We start from the raw sequence: 21876 nt of genomic DNA, 5'->3' as shown, positions 1-21876 counted from the left end.
GCTATACTGGGGGGAACGTTGCCTTGGTAAAGTTACAACAAAAAATCCCCAGCATGTTAACTTGAGTGCGAACGCCAAGCTCTGCCCGACAGACTGCGATACAATTTCGTATTTATTGCGGCGACGCAAGGCGCCGGTTTTGCTCGTTCGCCGCAAGTTGCCGTCGAGGTTGCTTTGTAGCAACCCGCTCGCGCTCCTTGCGTTTTGCCCCGCCGCGTCAGCAGCTTCTACACGGAGCCGGCGCAGCACCGACAGCGGAGGAACAGCGACGCGACCACCCTCGACGACGACGACGACCACCACCGTCACCACGGCGGCGGCGGCGACGGCGACGACGACAGGGACCTGCAGTGGATGGGCGACAGCGACCCGAAACCCGGCACCCTCGTTTGACAAGCCTGCACCCGGTGCTGGGCTGATGACGAGGTCCCACCACCTCGACCCCCAGCCGTACCCCTTCCGTATGACCTCCTCCATCGCCCAGCGCCCAGCCAATAGAAACCCCCACCCGTCCCCCCCGAGTGTTTGGTGGCCAATTTGCAACGCGCGCGGTCAGAAGGAGAGGAATTATTTTCTTCTGCTTCTGGAGCGAGGAGGCCAAATTGGAGGTTTGAAGCGGTCGCACGAAGGGTCACGCCAAGGGGGTTCGTGGCCTCAAAAAACCAAACAACAAAGAACAACGCGCAGATGCGTAGAACTGATTCTTTTGGTGCCTTCCGCTTTGCCGGAGCGGCATTGGTGGGCGGGGCGGAGGGCGCGATGGCGGTGGATCGGTGGACTCGCGGGAGGAGCGGGGGGGGGGGGGTCGGGAGAGGGGTTCGCGATTTCCGTTCAGAGCAGTGCGGCTGGACAAGCTGCCAGGAGTTTGCGCGCCGTGGGACTACTTTGTCAACTCATCCGGTCCGATCGTCGCGATCAATTCCTCGACGCACATCGCTCGGATCGTTTGATGTGAATGTTGGCTCCGTGTATTTATTTATTTATTTGATCAACTGCTGGCTCACGCATTCCTTGTTTATCAAACGCTGCTCGTCCGTACACCGCCGACGTGTATCCGCGTGTAATTGGGGAATTAAAGCAACTGGCGTAATATCTGTGACACTAAAGAATAAAAAATAACCAACAACCACACGAGCTGAACACTGTCTCTAGACTTACGAACCTTGTCGCAGACCGTCAGCCAGAAGAAATTACTCTTGAGAGACCTGATGAGATTGTGCAGATCCCTGTGCCTATGAACGTCACTCTAAGAATGGTGAAATATCTCAATTGTGTAGCCTCTTGGTGTAAAAGGCAGCTATAAACATGGCCAAAGTGGCCGGGCGTCACGGCCAGTGCACGTAGATACAGACCTGGCCAACTTTTGTAGGTGCAGATGAGTATCCCTTGTAAAAAATTAATCCGTTGGGAGTGACGGAAAATCTATTAATACGACAGAAGAAAGCAATGTGTGATTTGATGCAAATGTTTCGTCGGATGATCACATTTCGCATTCTGCTGAGCGGCTGGGTTCAATACGCTCGGCTCCGGACTGGAAGATCGCAAAGTTCAAATCCCAAGTAAAACGGAATCGGAATATGTATTTATACTGGAGGAATCTGATCAGCTATAAAGCTCTTTTTCACAGATGTCCAATAGGGGCACGGGGTCAGAACGTTATTTCAACGCAATCTTTAATCCTCGTGGGACTAACACAATAAGTATACGTATTTTGGCACGTGAGCAGTAGTTTTCACGTGTCGGGAATAGCACCTGCCATGGGAACGTGGAATGTACACCACTGGCTGAGGGTCACCAATAAAAGTGATTGTGACCCTCATTCAAGCAGAAACACCTTTGACTTGTGTACGACAAACCTCCGCCAAGATCTGTCTTAATAATAGGGGTGTTTCCCCTTTTTTCTGGCAACAAAACTGAAACCTTTTTACAAGGATTCATGTCTGCATTAACCACAATACTTGCAGTCAAAATGCAAACAAAAACACACTATGATAATATATTGGTATTGTCCTTGAAACTGATTGGTCCACACCAAGTCGAGGCTCAAAAGAAAGCCGTCCCTTGGTGTGGACCAATCAGTTTCAAGGACAATGCATAAATTATCATAGTGTGTTTTTGTTTGCATTTTCACTGCAAGTATTGTGGATAATGCACACATGATTCCTTGTAAAAAGGTTTCAGTTTTGTTGCCAGAAAAAAGGGGAAAACCCCTATTATATTTTGGTACTGGCAAAGGAGGTCTAATGATGTAAGATCTTTTTCGATTTAAAGCTTTCGTGACTGCAGGGATTCATCTTCTTGGTTCTTTCGGTAAAGTCACGTGACTTTACCGAAATAACCAACAAGATGTAAGATCTGTTTTCCTCCACTCAGAATGTCACCAACGTCTGTTGTAGTTTTGACCTGTGACTGAGAGAGTAGCTGGGCTATCCAGATTTGGTCGGGTGAAAAAAATCACATTACATTACTACGGCCCTGACCACTGTGTAGCATCAGGGCTCCGAGTGAAATGCAATGAGGGTGAGCATTTTTAAAGATAATTAAATTGAGTCCAACTGCGTGAATTCCACATCTAGACACGACCAAGTGCATGTAATGAGCTAAGCGGATGTAATTCCATCACTGGTTTAATTGAATAGGCAAATTGCGCAATCGCAGGGCCATAGGTTGCGTTTAAGAATGAGTCTCCGAGTTGTATTAATTTGCCCCTTGATATGAACCAAGATGCTTGGAGAGTTGCATCAGCTTCGTATTTGTTTATGTCACTTTAATTTGCACTGTGCATTTATTTAGTATGATATGGAGTATTGGGAAAACAAAAAAGCCACTATAAACCTGTAACGTAAACATGTAGGAAATAACGATGGCGATCCCGCTATTTGGATTAATCTGAGGGTAAACGATCGAAAATCAGGCCAAGATACGAGATTTCAGATGATGCGAACGGATAAAAAAAAAAAATTCGCGGAAGTCGATGTCACTGCAGTGGCATCACGTCTGCTCTCTTGCCGTCAGATGTGGCTGGCTTCACGTGATGTCGCTCTAGTTCACACAAACATGCTCCATTGCGTCATGTAAAGTATTTTTAAAAAAAGATCAAATGCAAATCAGACATTGTCGTTTAAAAAAAAAAAAATCTGAAATCCTAATAATATATACAGATATTTTATCCAAAACTCATTCTGAATGAGCGATTTTATTTTTTTTTATTCTAAATCCACGTGACAATCTGCCTTAGTACTCTTAGTTCTTTCGGTAAAGTCACGTAGGTAAAAAATGAAATTAAAATGAATAAAAATTTAAAATTTAAACAATAAAATCACGACGTTTGATACAGATATTTTGCTGTGACAGTTTCACCTGAAGACGGAAGCTTGTGTTGCCTCCGAAACGTCGTGATTTTTTTTTATTTAAATTTCATTTTTTACCTACGTGACTTTACCGAAAGAACTAAGAGTATGAATCCTTGCAGTCACGAAAGCTTCAAATCTAGAATTAATCTGCCTTAGTATTCGGTTACATTCATGTCACTGCCATGTATTGTTAAAATTTACAATAATCGCGCGTTTCATATAGGTCAACACTAAAGATCCATTGCTCTCTTTAGTTGATGCTTTTTAATTTTCGTTTATTTTAATGATTCCTTTTTATATAAAAAAAAAAACAAGTGCGTTGTATATTTTGTAAAATAGCAATGAGAACACATCTCCAGAGGACGTGTATTGATGAGACCATGATCCTGAAACACTGACCATTGTGATTTTGTTCACTTGCTCGACCGTTTTTGTTATTTATCTCACTTTGGTTGTACACAATGTGGGATTGTTAAACAAAAAAATTGATGTTATGTACAATATAATTGTAAAATCGGGTGCTAAGCCGACTAAACAAATTTACTAACATGTGAGCACACGACGAAAACTTTAACACGTAGGCTTTCGCGACCAATATCCAAAATAAAGGGTTTTTTTGTTGGTGGCGGTTTTAACAACACATTTATAGTAACACGATCTTACTCGAACAACTGTTGTCATGAACGAGAACTTTGTCCAAGCAGGCTCAACTCGTGAACACCGTTCGCCTGCGGTAGACTTTACAACAGTGGGGCACTGGTGACTTTGCTGTGCCGATGAGTCCTACTAAGAATGAAACCGGTCCACAGCAGAGGTCGCAACCGGGTACCCGATACCCGTACCCTACCCGATATCCGGCTACCCGTACCCGGCCGGGTACGGGTACCCGTTTGCGAACCTGGTGCGGCCGGGTACGGGTAAGGAATCAAAACCCGTTTGCGACCTCTGGTCCACAGTTGTCAATCGATGCATCACCGCTGCTGCTGTCATTCGGCCCCATTTACTCAAATTGACTTTAACGGTGACCTAGGACCACACTGCACTTCAGGAAATGCTGATGCGGTTGGGATTTATTTATTTTTGGTCATATGCACCAATGGCTGCGTGCTTTTGTGGTTTTTTTTGACACCTGTTTGCGTCTCGTTTGAAGCGGATGTGAACGCAGCGATGCACACCGCTGTACCGCGGGGCACGGAAGAGCGACGGCGACTTGGCGGCTCTGTTCCCCGACCGTAACGTGCCGACGATGTAATGGAACCACTTGATGGGTAAAAAAAAAAATCAACGCTTGCTGCCTGATAGGCGGCAATAGCCACGTTCTGTCACCCGGCCAAAGGAGAGCTCCGTCACATTTCCAAAGCACTCGCGTGACCTTTTGTGCGAAAGCTCTGCAGAGCTTGCCATTCGGAGCCCGTTTGTTTTGTGCATTGTTCGCAAATTTGAAATGGAAATAACTGCAACGTTCGTGAACGTTGCACAGGCTCGTGAGTGACCTGCTGGTGATGTGGTTCGAGTTGTGAAACTCCGGTTTAGAATTGTTGCAAGTTCAAATCCGGGTTGAGGGTAAACTGAGACTATGGTCTGTTCTTCTTCGTATGGCCGATGTTGATGTCAGCGCAAGAACTATAATTTTACATTGAGGTGGTTAGTTGAAGACGTAGTCGGTTTCCGCGAACAATATTATCCATAATACAGGCTTTTATTTTGGGATTAGATCGCGTACATATAAATGTCGTTACACCCATCACCACCCGACAGGCAATGAGTAAGGCTTGTCATGGAAACACAACGTACTGATTCGTTACAAGTTCAGCACACCGGTGTGTTGGAGAGTAAACCCACAACATTTACAATTCGAGTACTACGACGTTTCGCCAGCAATTGAGGTGGTGCCCTCGAGATAAATAATGTTGGACAGGCTGTAGACATGTAAACAGTGCCCGCTGCTCCACTGTAGCTTGTAATAATAATGGCAGTTGTTTAGCGAAGTCTCACCGAGTCTCACAGCTGTTTTACATGAGGGTCCTGCTGCATTTGGATGTTCGGAGGATCACATCGATAAGCGTTCATCGTGTGGGAGGAAATGGGAAAACTTTGAGGAAACCCAACATATGTCTACAAGGGCATGGCACTCCGCGCTGCCATCTCCTGGGCCGACAACACCTGGCAATTACCAACCAGTCGTAGAACCGCCTTGCTTCTGAGAGCCGAGAGCTGATGAGATCGGACACATTTGAGGCAGTTTGGTTACGTAAAAATAATTCACGTAGCACTTGACTAATAGAAAGCCCGCGCTGTGATGGGAACGTTGATTTGAAATAAGAGGTCACGTTTACCGAAGTTCCGTTCTCGCGGACGGTGGCAATGCGTTCAGGAACTCGATGCCAATGTCGAGGTCTGCGAGCCACTAGAGTGCTCCAGGAGAGAGAGAGTTTGTGTCATTTTTCTGTTGCCTCTCCGTTGAAGGAGTCCAGACCACAGTGGTTTACTACAAGGATTCATCCTCTTAGGTTTTTTCGGTAAAGTCACGTAGGTAGAAATAATAATAATAATAATAAAATAATAATAAATGGAAATAACTACATTAAATCACGACGTTTCGGAGGCAACACAAGTCTCCGTCTTCAGGTGGGACCGTCACAGCCAAATTTACTGTATCCCTTTCATTTATTTTATTGTATTATTATTTTTACCTACGTGACTTTACCGACAAAACCTAAGAGTATGAATCCTTGCAGTCACGAAAGCTTCAAATCTAGAATTTACTACAAGGCCCACAGTTTTGGGTTGAAGCCAATTGGACCAGGTGTTCCGAGTGCACCAACTAAACGTTTTAAGGAGTATCAAGACCTACGGGTGACTTAGTGGCCAGAAACTTGAGGGAATAATAACATTGACGTCGCCAAACGTTGACGAATGAGGAGGCTAATAGAAAGTAGCGGAGACCATCTTGCGCTAAGGTTGCACCGCTTACATCCCACAAAGCTGAGGGTTTGTTAAATATCACTTGAGGCATGCAACAATGGTTATTTTAGAAATAAACTTCCAGCCAATTCAAAGTGCCGATTAATGACGCAACCATTTGGTAAATGTGCATCTGGCAACGGAATGAGCTCGGTTATTAATTTGAGTAATAATTCACCGGCCGTTTAATTGAAGTTATGTGTATAGGTAAAAATACATGTATCACAATTCGCAAGCTTTTGGCAATTTAGGGCCATGTACACTGTGTTCATTCATTGTTTTTTTTTATTTTGAACGGCCTTGAACAATTATGAATGTGATAAAAAAAACAGTGGCGGTGGGTGTTTAATTGTAGAGAGAATTGTGCTGGACGCTTTGTGGTCAACAGAGGTGAGTGGTACAGCTATATCTTGCACTGCTGGTGATTCATAAACAGGGGGAAACCAGTACACAGGACCATACTGCATATAAAGGGGGCTTCTGATATTATTTTAATTGGCAACCAGATCAGGCAGATGCTTTTTTATATTTACGCATTTTAATGAGGCCTGCATCTCGCTTTGTAGATGCTTGCCATTAAGCGATGAGTCAAAAACCTTTTCTCATTAGCATACCGTGTATGATTGCTCTGCAAAACACAACACTGTACTTTTAATTGGGCAGCAGTAATTAAATATGGATGTCTGAGCCGTACGCTTGCGAGAATATAAAAGTGAGCATAAACAATGACGTCATAAACGATGATGTCGTCATAAACGATGACGACGATGATGATAATCCAGAGACTGGATATTTTCTTATTTATCCAGAAATCTCCACAACAGTACATAATGAGTTTTATATTTTAATGATGATGATGGCGGCTGCTGAAGTAGCCGTGCGAGTGAAAATATTCTCACGGTTAGTTAATGCCGAAAATGAAAAATTACAATATTATTTTCCATGCAATTATCCGAATTTTTTTTACAATTATCCAACCCCAATTGAAATCAATAATTCCCAATGTTTGAATATATTATGCGCCAATCATAAATACATTTAATGTGCTAAAAATATTTTTTATATTACAATATATAAATCGATATGTTAGAAATGCTAAATATTTTGGAATAGATGGAAAGAGGTTAACCCATCAGGGACAATACATCATGTTTTTGCAGTGTTATACGTTTATTGTGCATTTACATTTGAAGATTCATTTATATTCTATTTGCATTGTGTTTATTTGCAAATAAATACTTTTTTTTTATCTAAGTGGGTATTTGCCCTCGCATATAAATGCTGCAAAATAAATGTAAATTTACATTGATCCACAAATAATATTTTTCGTGACAAAATAACTCGATAATTATAAATACATCAAATTATGGCGACGACTGGTTAGGCCATTCAATTAATTTGGCTTTATTTGTTTTTATTAACATTATAAACACGTGGCACAATTTAAATAATTATTCTCAATAATAGTGGTCATTTTTGTGCACAATTTCATCCACTGGAAATTTAACACAGCCTTTCTCTGATATAGTTGATGTAACGTGTATATTTTAAGAGTAAAATGAAATATTTTTCCGTCACGGGGAGTTATGGCATTGGATGATACATTTTCTTTAGTAATACCAGTTATGATAAAAAAAATACTGAGCAATCTGTATATTAATTAAGTTTTATTTTTATTTGGGCACCGTCACAAGGCTCAAGTCATACACATTAACCCTGGACGGATAGGATCTGGGTGTTGGGCATTGCCACAGCACATGCATTTGAAACAAGGCACATCAATGTATAAAAAATTAACCCGTAAAAACAAAGTTTTTCAATATAAATCCTTTATATGCGTGGCGGCTAGAGTCCTCTCGCCCTCTGGCTTGAGATGGCTGCCACCTATGGGTCAGATGATTGCCTGCCACCATTAAGCAATTGGTAATTAAATATAAAAAATTCCTAAAAAGTGTAAAGTTACGGAAATTTTTTTCACGAAAATTAATTGTCACGCACAACGAGTCTGTGTGCAAAATGTCAGCTCGATTGGATCACGGGAAGTGGGTTAAAAAACGACCGAAATATTTGCACGGTCGTAAGCGCGCAAGCAAGCAAGCAAGTGAACTTAATATAAAGGATTTAAAAAGCACACGGCCATTCCTGCATATTCAAACAAACCCATCATAATTTCCTGAAGAAGTGCATTGTGGTCTTGTCTGAGATCAAAAAATGTTTGAGCATATATGACTACCTGAAGTTTTCTCTTGAAGGTTCTAAAACTATTGTGTATGATGGCAATACGTTCAGGAGCTAAATTCCAATGTCGAGGTCTGCTCGCACAAGAGGGCTTCAATGAGAGAGTTTATGTAGTTTTGCTATTCCTCCGTTGCACGAGTGTAGACTACAGTACTTCGTTATATGGCCCCAGTCGCACTCTAGCTTGTCTTTCATTGTCCATGAATAAATGAGACGTGTGAATTGGGCCTGTTGATATTCTGATGCGGATGATGATCACACCGTTAAGTCTTTTGAGTTCTTCCGGACCTGAGTGAGATTCTCGGATGGTGACAGCAGCAGCATCGCGATCTCAGTTAGGGATCAGGGTTTTGAGTCGGCGGCATCGTTGAGGTCTTGGGTTGACGGGGGAAAAACAAGCGCGTAAACTCCCTTGCAGCTTGCACGGTGTCTCTGTGGATATCTGGCGAACATGGAGCCAGGGGATTGGTGTCTGTGCCAGTTGTTCCGGTTCCGGGTGCGCATTGCGTTATTTAATCGTGCATATAGCAGGATTATTTGTATGAGTTTCCGGGCCAGGCTGGAGCTCAATACTCTTGCCACTGAGTAAGATCAGTGAGAGGGCGGCAGTTCGCAGCGCATCAGCCGAGTTTTGATGGTGATTGAAGTCAAGAGGAATCACAATGCACGTGTTCAGGAAAACCCCGAGTCTCATGGCAATGTGAAATTCCCACCATTGGGGTCAGGGCTGCCAATGGGGCGACACTTTTTGATTGGACACAAAGACTCTGAATTGTCAATTGACAAACGTCGTAGGGATCATGGGAACCCCATGGTGTAAATGCTTACCCCGAGCTCTCAATACTCTGATGGTGCATTGTCTTTGAGTTGTGCGCCTTTTGGCGTCATCTGGTCCAACCCATGTGAGACTAGGCTCTAAGGAAAGCTGTCTCGGGTGTGGACCAATCAACTTCAAGGACAGTGCATACATTTTCAGAGTTATGTTTTTTGTTTGCATTATGACTGCAAGTATTGTGGTCTGTGCAAACATGACTCCTTGTAAAAAGGTGTCAGTTTTGTTGCCAGATAGAAGGGTAAAAAAACAATTGTCGTAGGGATCGTCACATTTGAGCAATAAAACCGCGATTCAAAAGCACTCTGCACGCAGCTCACAACAGTATTATTACGCGTACAGCAGGGGGCATTGGGTTGGCTTTAAGAAAAATAAACGATGCGAAGCATATACACTCATGCCCTTAAACTGTGTTTAGGGGAATTAGGGGTGAGTGGGTTCGTCCTAATGCGATAAACAGGGATTGGGTGTTTATACTGGAACACGGTGTTACCGTGGAAGCTTTTTCTCCCCAACTTATCCCCTGATCCTTTAGATTAAAGCCGCTGTCAAAGTGTTTGTTACAAAAAAATAATAGAAAGCCACACAACCGAGTCCGCGATTGACGAGTCCTCTATGAATTTGCTCGGTTGTGTGGTTGTTTTTTTAGCAACAGTTCAACAACATAAAAAAAAATGTGTTCCATAGATTTTTGCATGTCATACGTTGCCACGTCTGGCACTCTCGATCGAAAAACAGGCGGGGGGGGGGGGGATCGTTTCTTTAATCGATTCGGGTTGTTTGCGTGACTGAAAAAATTAACCCGTAAAAACAAAGTTTTTCACTATAAATCCTTTATATGCGTGTTCAATGGGCCACAACCCAGCCAACATTGGTCTTTGAAACGGGCGGCTAGAGTCCTCTCATCCTCTGGCTTGAGATGGCTGCCACCTATGGGTCAGATGATTGCCTGCCACCATTAAGCAATTGGTAATTAAATATAATTTATTTTTTCCTAAAAAGTGTAAAATTTTGGAAAAAAAATTTCACGAAAATAAATTGTCACGCACAACGAGTCTGTGTGCAAAATGTCAGCTCGATTGGATCACTGGAAGTGGGTTAAAAAACGACCGAAAGATTTGCACGGTCGTAAGCGTGCAAGCAAGCAAGTGAACTTAATATAAAGGATTTAAAAATAACTTGCGTCCATTATCAACAGGTCCGTTAAACTTTTGCGTTGAGTTCAATGTGGGGCTTTTTTGTATTAAAATATAAAAAGATAATAAATAAAGCTACAATATACCCGTAATTGATTTACTGGGAATATAGTACTGTATTTCAAACTGTGTACATAATGTAAAATGTCTTTCTTGTACACTTGCAAGCATGTATAAATAGTCCATGAAGGCTCTTTTAAAGCCTGTGTACAGAAATGCATGATCTGCATTCCGCAAATTAATTTATTTCTTTGGTTATTGGAGGGGTCTTAAAACAATAGGGACGATTATTGATGCGGCTATTTTTGTAAGTCATAAATGCATTTTTTTGTGGTTTTAGTAATGATAAAACTCATTTCATAAGAATTGTTACGAATCGCTGCATCAGGTGACTTATAAATAGCGCCTATTTTCTTTGTCAGTATCATGGATAACAACAATAAACGCAATCGTTTGATCCGCTGTGTTCTGCCTCCCGTTTCTTCTAAAGTGTTTGTCTCCATTGTTCTGTGCTCGGGGAAATCATCCAGACGGGAGGAAATAAATAAGCGGACAATGACGCGTCTCGGTGAAATATCCGTCTCTAAGTAAAAAAAAAAGTAATATTTAAAAATACTTTTTTTTAAACAGGCTTTAATGAAATGTACCGTACGAGTAATGGCAGAACTCCACGACTCCAGGAAGTGGCCCCGAAGCTTGAATAACGTAAGGGGCTCCGTGGTGATTTACAGCCAATGTCAGTTGAGCGTGGACAATTAGACCCAAGTCGAAACATAACATATAAAAATAATGTTAAAAAATATTTTATTTTTTATGATGGAATATAGTATTGTCATCAGTATGACATAAGTAGACCAAGTTTGCAGTCGATACCACATTGGGAAGTGGGTTAAAATTGAGTTACAAGATTTGAGGATACGACAACGACAACAACAACAGAGTGAGTTAAATAAAAGCGTGTAATAAAATGAGACTAACAAATCTTACACAACCCGTCATCCGGCACAGCCTTCTTCTTTGAGTGCATAATTGTAATTCTAGATTTGAAGCTTTCGTGACTGCAAGGATTCATATTCTTAGGTTTTTTCGGTAAAGTCACGTAGGTAAAAAATTAAAGTAAAATAAAATAAAAATCACGACGTTTCGGAGGCAACACAAGTCCCCGTCATCAGGTGGGACCGTCACAGCCAGATTTGCTGCATCAAGTGAGGCTGTGACGGTCCCACCTGATGACGGGGACTTGTGTTGCCTCCGAAACGTCGTGATTTTTATTTTATTTTAATGTTTTACCTACGTGACTTTACCGAAAAAACCTAAGAATATGCATAATTGTAGCAGCATTGTTTCAAGACGAGAAAACGGCGACTGCTCGTATGTCCACGTGTGTTTGACTTCTTTCGCACCGTACGTAGCCAACCGTGCCAATCGGAGGTGCGTGGGGAAGGACAACAAAACTAAACACAAACACGCAGTTCTAAATAAATTAGTTTTTAATCTACATGATTTGAGAGCGCGCCGCTCTCCCAGTGGATTCTTTTGACGTCAGCAGCCAGGCTTGCTTTTAAGACTTTTAAGGGTCGGAGACAGGGTTGGGGTGGTGGGTGGAGGGTTGGGGTGGTGGGTGGAAGGTTGGGGTGGTGGGTGGAGGGTTGGGGTGGTGGGTGGAGGGTTGGGGTGGTGGGTGGAGGGTTGGGGTGGTGGGTGGAGGGTTGGGGTGGTGGGTGGAGGGGTGAGTTAACATTCTGGGGTTTGTATCTTAACATAACCGTGGTCATGTATGGAGGTTTTGTGATCGTGCTTTTCAGACGATTATTTTTCCGATTTGTTACATGTAAATCGTGCATTTTATTCGTGCCATCGACAAGATTATCTTTGCAAAAAGGGCATCTCCATTTAAAACCTGATTGGATAGGATTGGGAGGCTGTTTTGTGGACATGTTCTAGCGGTGTGAAAAGCTCTCAGTAAAGCATCACAATCTTATATATATGTAGTGATAGCTCGTTGGCAGTGATGCACAAATAACAAACACATTCGTCAATAGCCACGCAGAAAATAAAATTACATAACAGGTGAGGGTTTGGGCGGTGGCACTTCTTAGCCACTTCTTCATGATCCGAAGTCTTTCTCATCTTCGGGACAGAATTGTGAACGAATGTGTCGAGTTTTTTGTCAATTGGCATGTGGTGAAAATGCTAAATAAATTCAGAGCAAGTGAGTCCGGTGTCTCTGGGATGTTGTTTCGAAGCTTGGGGTCACATTCCAATCTCAAACCAAGTTCTCATTTATACGAACATTGACAGCTCGCTGCTTTTTGTCATCAACACCGCCTTGCAACGGAGAAAAAAAACATTTGTTTTGTGCAACATGTTCAGTAATGGCCTATTTATCACAGCAAGGGAGGACAGCCACGTGTAACTGAACTAAAGTTGGAGACTGCAATTTCAAATTGTGCACGGTTTCTTGAAGAAAAACTGAACACTGAAGGAAGTCTTCTTGGTTCTTTCGGTAAAGTCACGTAGTAGGGAAATAATAAAGAAAGACGCTGTCTTTCCGACAGACCTGTTCTTCACCTGAGGACGGCTGTTTGCGTTGTGGCCGAAACGTCGTGAGAATTGTATTTTATTATTGTTTTATTTTATTATTTCCCTTCTACGTGACTTTACCGAAAGAACCAAGAAGATGAATCCCTGCAGTCACGAAAGCTTTAAATCGAAACTGAAGGAAGTTTCCAGTTTTGAATATTCAATGCCCCCCCCTTCTCCACCACTGTCTGTCTGCTCGCTTATGCTCTGGGGATAAGTGGGGAGGGTGCATAGGCGTAGAGAGGCCCTGGATCTGGGAGCACAGGAGAGCTAAGTGGGTGTATTGAGGGCTGGAAAGACATTCGGGGTAAAAATGGCTCCATGAGATCGGGTCCTCCCCTGCCTCGTATCCGATTTCCAAGGATATCAAACTAAAACTTTTTCATTTCACTAGGTAAGGCCCACTAAGCTATATCGCCCTTTTTCAAGAGAGACCTGGCCACAAATGATAGCTCACCGAAGTGGCTTATCTTGTGGAAATTAATAGCAGCCAAATACTCTAAACGCGTGTTGATTCTAAATGTAGAGGGGGAAAAAACGAGGTCCCAGACAAAAATCCTCGCCACCACGAGAAAAACACGCAAACTCCAAATATACAGGCGCCAGGGTCTGGAATGAACCCAGGTGCCCTTTTTTCCTGCTCGCCTCCCATCTCCCTCCTGCCACCCAACCTCCCCTCCCATCTCCTCTCTCTTCTCCTCTCTCCTCCCATCTCCCTCCCCTTCTATCTCCTCTCCCCTCCAATCTCCCCCCCCCCTCCCATCTCCCCCCTGCCATCCTACCTCTCTTTTTTATGGTCAGAGGAAACAAGAAGATGCTCGGTGTAGTCGGCACTTTGCTTCGTTCATCATTTCGTTTTTGTTATGCTTTTCTTTATGTACCCCCCCCCCTCTCTGCCTCCCTCTCTCTCTCTCTACCCCCCTCTCTCTCTACCCCCTCTCTCCCTACTCCATGTCTATGTTCCCACTATGTGTTCTATGTAATATTTGTAATATTACTAAAAAAAAAATTATACCTCTCCTCCCATCTCCCTCCCCTTCTATCTTCTCCCTCCTCCCATCTCCCCCCTCCCATCTCCCCCCTCCCATCCGACCTTTCCTCCCATCTCAACCTCCTTCCATCTCCTTCCCCCCACCCTATCAATACCCGCCATTCGCTAACAACAATAACCCCAATTGTTTGATCCGATGTGTTCTGTCTCCCATTTCTTCTGAGAGGTTATCTCCATTGTTCGATCCTGGGGGAAATTATCCAGACTTGAGGAAATAAATAAGCGGACAATAACGTCTCAGTCAAATATGCGGCTCCACATAAAACTAAAAGAATAACAACACATCTTACACAAGCCATCATCTGGCACAGCAGATTATACACTCCCATAAGCATCTCTCCCTGCTCCCATTCTGCCTCCCCTCCCAGCTACTCAACCTCCCCCCAATCTCTTTCCTCCCACCCGACCAATACCAATAGCCGCCCTCCGATCTCCTCCCATCTCCCCTCCTCCTTCTCTCTCCTCCTCCCTCCTCCTCCTCCAATCCCCTCCTCCTCCTCTTCCTATCCCTTCCTACTCTTAAATTTTGACTTAAAACTTTCGTGACTGCAGGAATTCATATTCTTGGTTCTTTCGGTAAAGTCACGTAGGTAGAAAATAAAAATAAAAAACAAATAATAAAATACAATTTAAAAATTACGACCCCTATCCCTTCCTCCTCCTATCCCCTCCTCCTAGCTCCTCCCTCCTCCTATCCCCTCCTCCTATCCCCTCCTCCTTCTCTCTCTCCTCCTCCCTCCTCCTACTATCTCCTCCTATCCCCTCCTCCTATCCCCGCCCATTCCCCCTCCACCTCTCATGAGATTGTTTTCTCTTCCTCCTCCTATCCCCTCCTCCTATCCCCTCCTATCCCCTCCTCCTATCCCCTCCCTCCTCCTCCTATCCCCTCCTCCTATCTCCTCCCTCCTCCTGTCTCCCTCCTCCTCCTATCCCCTCCTCCTTCTTTCTCTCCTCCTCCCTCCTCCTACTATCTCCTCCTATCCCCTCCTCCTATCCCCGCCAATTCCCCCTCCTATCCCCGCCTCCCCCTACCCCCCTATCCCCCTCCCTCCTATCCCCTCCTCCTCCCCCTACCCCCTACCCCCCTCCCTCCTCCCCCTATCCCCGCCCATTCCCCCCCTAGCCCCACCCCCCCTATCCCCCCTCTCCTCTCCCTCCTCTCCTATCCCCGCCCATATCCCCTCCAATCCCCCCCCTCCTCTCCCCGCCTCCCCCTAGCCCCGCCCCCCTCCTTTCCCCGCCTCCCCCTAGCCCCTCCCTCCTATTCCCCCTCTACCTCCTCTCATATCCCCGCCCATTCCCCCTCCAATTACCCCCCCTCCTCTCCCCGCCTCCCCCGAGCCCCGCCCCTCTCCTCTCCCCGCTTCTCCCTAGCCCCGCCCCCCTCCTCTCCCCGCCTCCCCCTAGCCCCTCCCTCCTATCCCCCCTCTACCTCCTCTCCTATCCCCGCCCATATCCCCTCCAATCCCTCCCCCTCCTCTCCCCGCCCCCCTATCCCCTCCCACCCCCTCCTAGCCCCGCCCCCCCACCACCCACCCTCCCTCCTCTTCCCGCCTCCCCGGGTCCCGCGGGCTTCGCGGCGGGCGGCGAGACCAGGCCTCGCTCCCTGGGCGGCCGACGCAAGGCGAAAAAGAAAGGGCCCCATCGCCACCACTATCACCAACAACAACAACCACCGCCACCACAACAACAACAATCACAGCAGCAGCAGCATCGTCGACATCTTCACGGCGCGCTCGCCATGGAAGTTACGGGAAGGAGACGGAAACGAAAGTCACCCAGTTCCAAACTTCGCAAAAGCAATGGTAAAATGTTACACAGACGACGGCGGCGGTGGGGATGGTTTAAGCCTTTAAGGGAACGTTAAACCACTAAGTAATTACACACACGGGGACTAACTTACCTCTTCGTACACCTTGAACCGAGTTGACGTTCGCTCGGCGATTTGTTGAATCGTCGCAAAGGGAAAGTTTGGTCGTGGATAGTTTGTTTTGATGGTGATGATAGTGATTGTGATGATTGTGGTGGTGATGATGAGACTAGTCGAGAAGCGGTAGTGGCGCTAGAGGATCACGACATCGCTAATCCCACAGGCCCTCTCACCCTCGCAACCAATAGACGTTTACAACGTGTTGTTGCTAACGAGATAGATAGAGAGAGATAATTTTAAAAACCCAAACGAGACGTGTTTTATTCTATAACGCCAAATAAACAATGCGTTTGTGTGTTTGTATTGAATGTGTGGGTACAGTGCAAGATGTAGTGTACAGTGCGGACGACGGGCATTGCTTGTGTAAACGATTTGGCTTTGGGTGGCTGCGTGCAATGTTTGAGGGATGGTGGTTGTGGTGGTGGTGGTGTTGTTGTTACGACTAGTGTGTGAGATCCATTGTTGTTGTTGTTGTAAAGGTGAACTTTTATTCCCCGTGTGCTTGTTCTGCCTGCTGCAAACCCATCTTTAGTTTCTTGGGTGTACCTTGGTCAACCCAGATGGTTTAACCCGTATTCCTGTACAGGGAAATATATATAACATTGTCTGCTTGTGTTTCTCCCTTGTGATGACGGGATTTTGTAGGATGAACGTTGCGATTTGTAAGGGCACGGGGTGACCAAGAAGGTCTGAATTGGTCTGTTATAAGGTAGACACTGCTAAGGGGTTGACAGGTATGAGTGTGTGTGTGTGGGGGGTTTTGGCTGTGCCCCATGCCTTTGTTGTTGATGATGGCTTTTGTGTGTGTGGAGTGTTTTTTTTAACAGTGGTAATTGTGTATCTCCCCACCCCACCCCTGTAAGATATTCTCTTTCAACATCAACCATTTTACCACCATCGGAGTCGTCGCGTTTAAGAAGAACAAACTGTAATTCGGTGCCAATGTGTAAAAATCAGTAATCTCCCTGATCAAATGGAGCATCTGAGACGGTGGTAAATTTACGGTTTACAGCCCTAAGCCAAGTGGTGATATTTCCTCATTTCCTCTTGATATTAACTACTCTGAGTCAAACGTTGAACTTGAGCGTGGATAATAATCTGCGATGATTCCTGTCAAATGCACTCCATAGGTTAGTCGGCTCAGACTTGAATCACACAGCCTCCGTTTGTACAAGATTACTACTCCCAACTTTAATGCTTGCCATGTGGCCTATAGTGGGGCAGTACCGTGAGCAGGTTTCAGACCTATACCTGCATGTATACGCAAACATTTCATTGCTCTAACTTGATGTGCCTTTCTTTTCTCGGGCAATTGCCAATTTCTCCCACGTGCGAGGATTTGGGAGTCGGGCAGCTTTAAGCAGAAACTCTAATGAAACAGTCTATAAAGCCTCGATTGATGTGTTTTTTCTTTGGCTGGGTATACAAAGGCCTACGGTATATGTGACGCGTGCATTCTTGTTCGTTCCCCTCCCCGTTTCAGCGTTTGCCGAGGAGAACAGCGCTGCCAGCGACTTGGAGTACCCAATGCAGCAGGAGAAGCACGTGGCAGTGGATAGCGAGGCTTCGCGATGTCTCGCACTAGACGAGGCGATGGCCAATGGTTCTGGACGTGTTCACGGTGAGCCGCTTGTGTAATGTCTTAACAACACCCGAAAGGTGTGCTCCACAGTGTGTTTGTTACAGCCTTTAACGGGTGTTCCCCCGTGTTGGTGGGTCTTCACATAATTTACAGAAAGTGTTGGAAATTCAACGCTTGATCCAACTCCAGGGAAATGTGCCTCTGAGGTGGCAAGTGTTGAATCGAGATGAGTGGCCACACCACTTTGTGGCGCAACGGTGGCGAGATGTCAACTACCTTGCCTGGTACACAGGAGGTTGTGGGTTAGATCCCAACCCTGATGCCTGCTGTATATTTGGAGTCAGCGTGTGTCTCTCTCCCCGTGATCGCGTGTATTTTTCTCTGGGTCCACTGGTTTATCCCTCCATATTTAGAAACATGCTTTTAAAGTATTTGGCTGCTATACATTTCCACGTGATGATAAGCTTCTTCGTTGAGCTGTCATTTGTGGCCAGGTCGCTTCTGAAAAAAAACAAAAAATAGTTTAAAGCTTCGTTTTTTTATATGCAAGTGTCCACTGTTCTGGGAACGTTTGCCATAGCTTCAGCAGCTGAGCGCATATATGTTGGCCATTATTATTGTATTAGGGAGTTAAAATCAATCCCTGAGTCTTAAAATTTCCAAACCTCAATAGTTATCTCCATAATGTGTTTGTGCTTGCCAAGTATTTCCAGTTTGAGTACGCCAAGTCTACCCTTGTTTGTGCTTCCACTTGTGCATTTTATTTTGTGTTATACAAGATGTAAGTCATGTCACACTTATGCGTTCTCCTTTAATACATCATTCTTCATAAGACCAACGCAGGCTCTTAGTAATTTCACTGTCTAAGGCTGACTTTTAAGGAAAGCTGACTTTTGTATATCATACAAACGTTACTGTGAGTGAGTAAGTGCTGTGCTTTTATCCTCCAATGAAAGGCTGCAAAAATACCTCAACTTGGTCTCATGGTGATTTGCACGTGAGTGTATGTTGATCTTTCATAATGTAATCAGGCCTGATCTAGAACTGTCGCAAATGAGGCTGTTGTGTTCAGTCGAAACACAATCCAGTGTTGCCACATTCTGGTTTCACAGGCACTCCCTACCCATTCGTATAACATAAATGATTTTATGACAAAAATACCAAAACCCTTTTAACAGTTATAATCTCCTTAAATATAAAAGAGGCATGGAAAGAGTCTAGTTTTAATAAACGTGTTCTATTACTGTCAATTCAAGTTAATATATACTGCAGATAGTATTAAAGAGAAACTAATTTGTATCGTATATTGTACTCGAGCTGACTGGTTTGGAGTACTATTGTATTCTGAATCATGAAATCTATGGTTAACATTGATTACAGCACACTTTAACAGCGTATTCCGTGTCTTTGTCAGTGTATTATGTGGCTTTGTCATTAAACACTGATTTCTTGTCTTGAATGAGATACTGTAATAATGCACACTGTATAAGATTTACACATTCTCCATTAAGACTTTGTGAATGGTAACATATTATCATTTTAATACAGCCTATGCAACAACAAAAACAAAGTGGAAATAGAAAAATGTTTGTTTAGTTTTTCCTTCAGGTGACGGCACAGAGGAAGGCAGCATCAACAATGGAAACAGCCACCAACGCACCATTTCCAGTCAACCTTCTGCCCACCCTTCGAAGGCTGATGCCAGCCGACAACAGAGCAGGGCTGATCAAGACTTGACTGCCATGTCTGGAATTCCTGCTCAGCCGAATCCAAATGACATCAAAACAGAGCCCGAAGAGGACAATCAATCTGCCGTGCTTTGGGAAAACCCAGAAGACAACAATGGCCTTCATTTGTCCACAACAGATGATGTTGAATTTCATCAGTTGTCTATGCTAGAATCTTTGGCAGGCCACTGGAATGATGATGGCAGCAGGAACCAGCACCTAATACCACAGTCCTTCACCAACAGCTCCACCGGCATCGCATCCAGTCCCCGAGAGAACTCGGACAGAGGTGAGCACCACTGCAGTCAATGCATACGGTGGCTAGGAGATGTTAATTACCTCACCTGGTATACAGGAGGTCGTGGGTTCGATCCTGACCACGACGCTATGTGTGTATTTGGATTTTGCGTGTTCTCCCCGTGGTTGCGTGGATTTTTCTCCGGGTTCTCCGGTTTTTACCTCCACATTTAGAAACATGCGTCTTAAGTAAATTTGTACGCGATAAGCCACTTGGTTGAGTTGTAATTTTTCTCCAGGTCGCTTCTGAAAAGGAGCTGTATAGCTGTGGGCCTTATCTAGTTAGAAAAAAATTCTAGTTTGGTTTAAAACTTACAAATGAATAAATCAAAACGGGCGCTTTTAGTGTTTTGTCGAAAAAATTGCATGCTCCGTTTTCGCTATAATTCTGCCACAGCAAAAATTAAGCCAATATTCACGGGAGGAAAGAGACTAGATGAACGAAATTTCATGCATTGGCACTGTACCCTGAAAATTCACATTGTCAATTTCACTGCCACTTTTTCCCCACGTTGATGTAGAGGACAGTACCAAAGACATCACGAGGAACTCACCTAAAACAGAATGAGCCATGAAATCAGAACCTTCGTCAGCTATGTGAAACAAAAAATACGCAAGCAGGATATGTCACGTGACTCGGATAGCCTTTGCTTATTTACCGAGTCAAAACCGAACTTGGCACTGTGGTGGGCACTTACCACGGCCACTTTTTATCCAAGTATAAAAAGCGACGAGATGTGGCCCATGCACTTCTGTAGCAGATGCGCTTTGTTGACATGTTCTGTCGTGACGGCATAGCCAGTGATAAGCAACGTGATGTGTTGTACTTGTGATATTCAATATCGGTGAAACTGCCATGCACCTTTGAGTTTTTGACATTTCTGTCTTCAGACATTTTATATATCCTTTTTAATACATTGCCACAGTGAATACTCTGTTCGGGCTGCAGGAAATTATGACGCACACAGCCTAAATTTGGGGCTAGAAGAGAGTGCGTTGCCTGTTTTGTAGCAGGTAGCATTAAATACAGAACGCTTGGCCACAGTAGAGCAGATAGACAACAGACAGTAAACACCGCAGACAGATGCATATTACTTGTAGACATCTTTGTTCAAACGCCTTCAACAAAACTAATCGTCTCTTGAATATGAAAAATATGATAATATGACCACAAACATCCATTTGCATACAAATGAAAACTGGATTTCCAACCAAGACGTGGTTTGAAAAACTAAAATCTCCAGGATGCGCAGCGTGGCTTGAAACACAGATAAATGGATTCTTCGTGAGGAAAGCACCCTTGTAGCAATGTTGGTGTGTAGATGCTGTGCATTGTGACGTTCCGAGGTCTGGTATGCAGGAGGTCGTGGTTTTCGATCCTGACCCTGACGCCTTTATATTTGGAGTTAGAATGTCTCCCCCGTGGTCACGTGGATTTTCTCTGGGTCCTCCAGGTTTTCCCTCTGCAATTAGAAACATACTTTTCGAGTATTTGACTGCTATACATTTTGACATGTAAGCCACTTCGTTGTGCTATCATTTGTGGCCAGGTCGCTTCTGAAAAAGATCTATGTTGCTCAAGTGGACCTTACCTGGAAATATATAAATAGTTTAGTTTACATACTTTTAAGTGCATGTGGTTTGTCTGCTTCTGCAGGACTTGTCATGTTTATTATCCCTGTCTCCACAGAGGCTGTGTGCGATACGCATGACCTCAGCATGCACCGGTGTAAATGTTCATGTGAGCCTCTCCTGCACTCCATTCTGCATGAACTGAAGAGCATCCGTGAACTCATGCAGTCACAGACAGGTGTGTGCTTCCTTGCGGGATTATGCTTGGTTCATAATACATCACCGTACATGTGCCTTAATGGCTAGACGGCGCAGTTTAGATTAAGCTCTCAAAACTCACGGGGCTTTAAAGGGGGGGAGGGGTCATCACCATTGTGGGGGACATTAATGGTGGTCATCGTTTTGGAAGACTGCTGCCTGACATAGAAATTCTGGAATTTTCACCACTGGCTTTGGACGGCAGCCAGCATAGATGAGCACAATCCCGTGTGTCATCTGAGCATTCAGGCAAACTTGTACTTATATTGTAGTATAGCAGGTTTGTTTTGTTT

General features: G+C 44.4%; 2 protein-coding genes across 3 annotated transcripts in view; both read left to right on the top strand.

The window, feature by feature from the left end:
- The window catches only part of LOC144732882 (uncharacterized), a 295786-nt gene extending 284746 nt beyond the window's left edge, over nt 1-11040 (top strand). For both annotated transcript variants that reach the window (XM_078614545.1, XM_078614544.1), the window contains exon 27: nt 225-11040. In XM_078614545.1, the coding sequence (XP_078470671.1) occupies nt 225-393 (169 nt within the window). In that variant the 3' untranslated portion in view covers nt 394-11040. The remainder of the gene's footprint in view (nt 1-224) is intronic.
- BEND7 (BEN domain containing 7) overlaps nt 760-21876 on the top strand; it is a 40685-nt gene continuing 19568 nt past the window's right edge. The window contains exons 1-5 of the mRNA XM_078614343.1: nt 760-773; nt 15733-16022; nt 17631-17768; nt 19338-19745; nt 21444-21563. Of these exons, the coding sequence (XP_078470469.1) occupies nt 760-773; nt 15733-16022; nt 17631-17768; nt 19338-19745; nt 21444-21563 (970 nt within the window). The remainder of the gene's footprint in view (nt 774-15732; nt 16023-17630; nt 17769-19337; nt 19746-21443; nt 21564-21876) is intronic.

The sequence above is a fragment of the Lampetra planeri genome, chromosome 44 (assembly GCF_965212315.1).
Source record: "Lampetra planeri chromosome 44, kcLamPlan1.2.h2, whole genome shotgun sequence".
Taxonomy (NCBI): Eukaryota; Metazoa; Chordata; class Hyperoartia; order Petromyzontiformes; family Petromyzontidae; genus Lampetra; species Lampetra planeri.
Note: the sequence above shows the minus strand (reverse complement) of the source record. Positions and strands in the feature narration are given on the sequence as shown.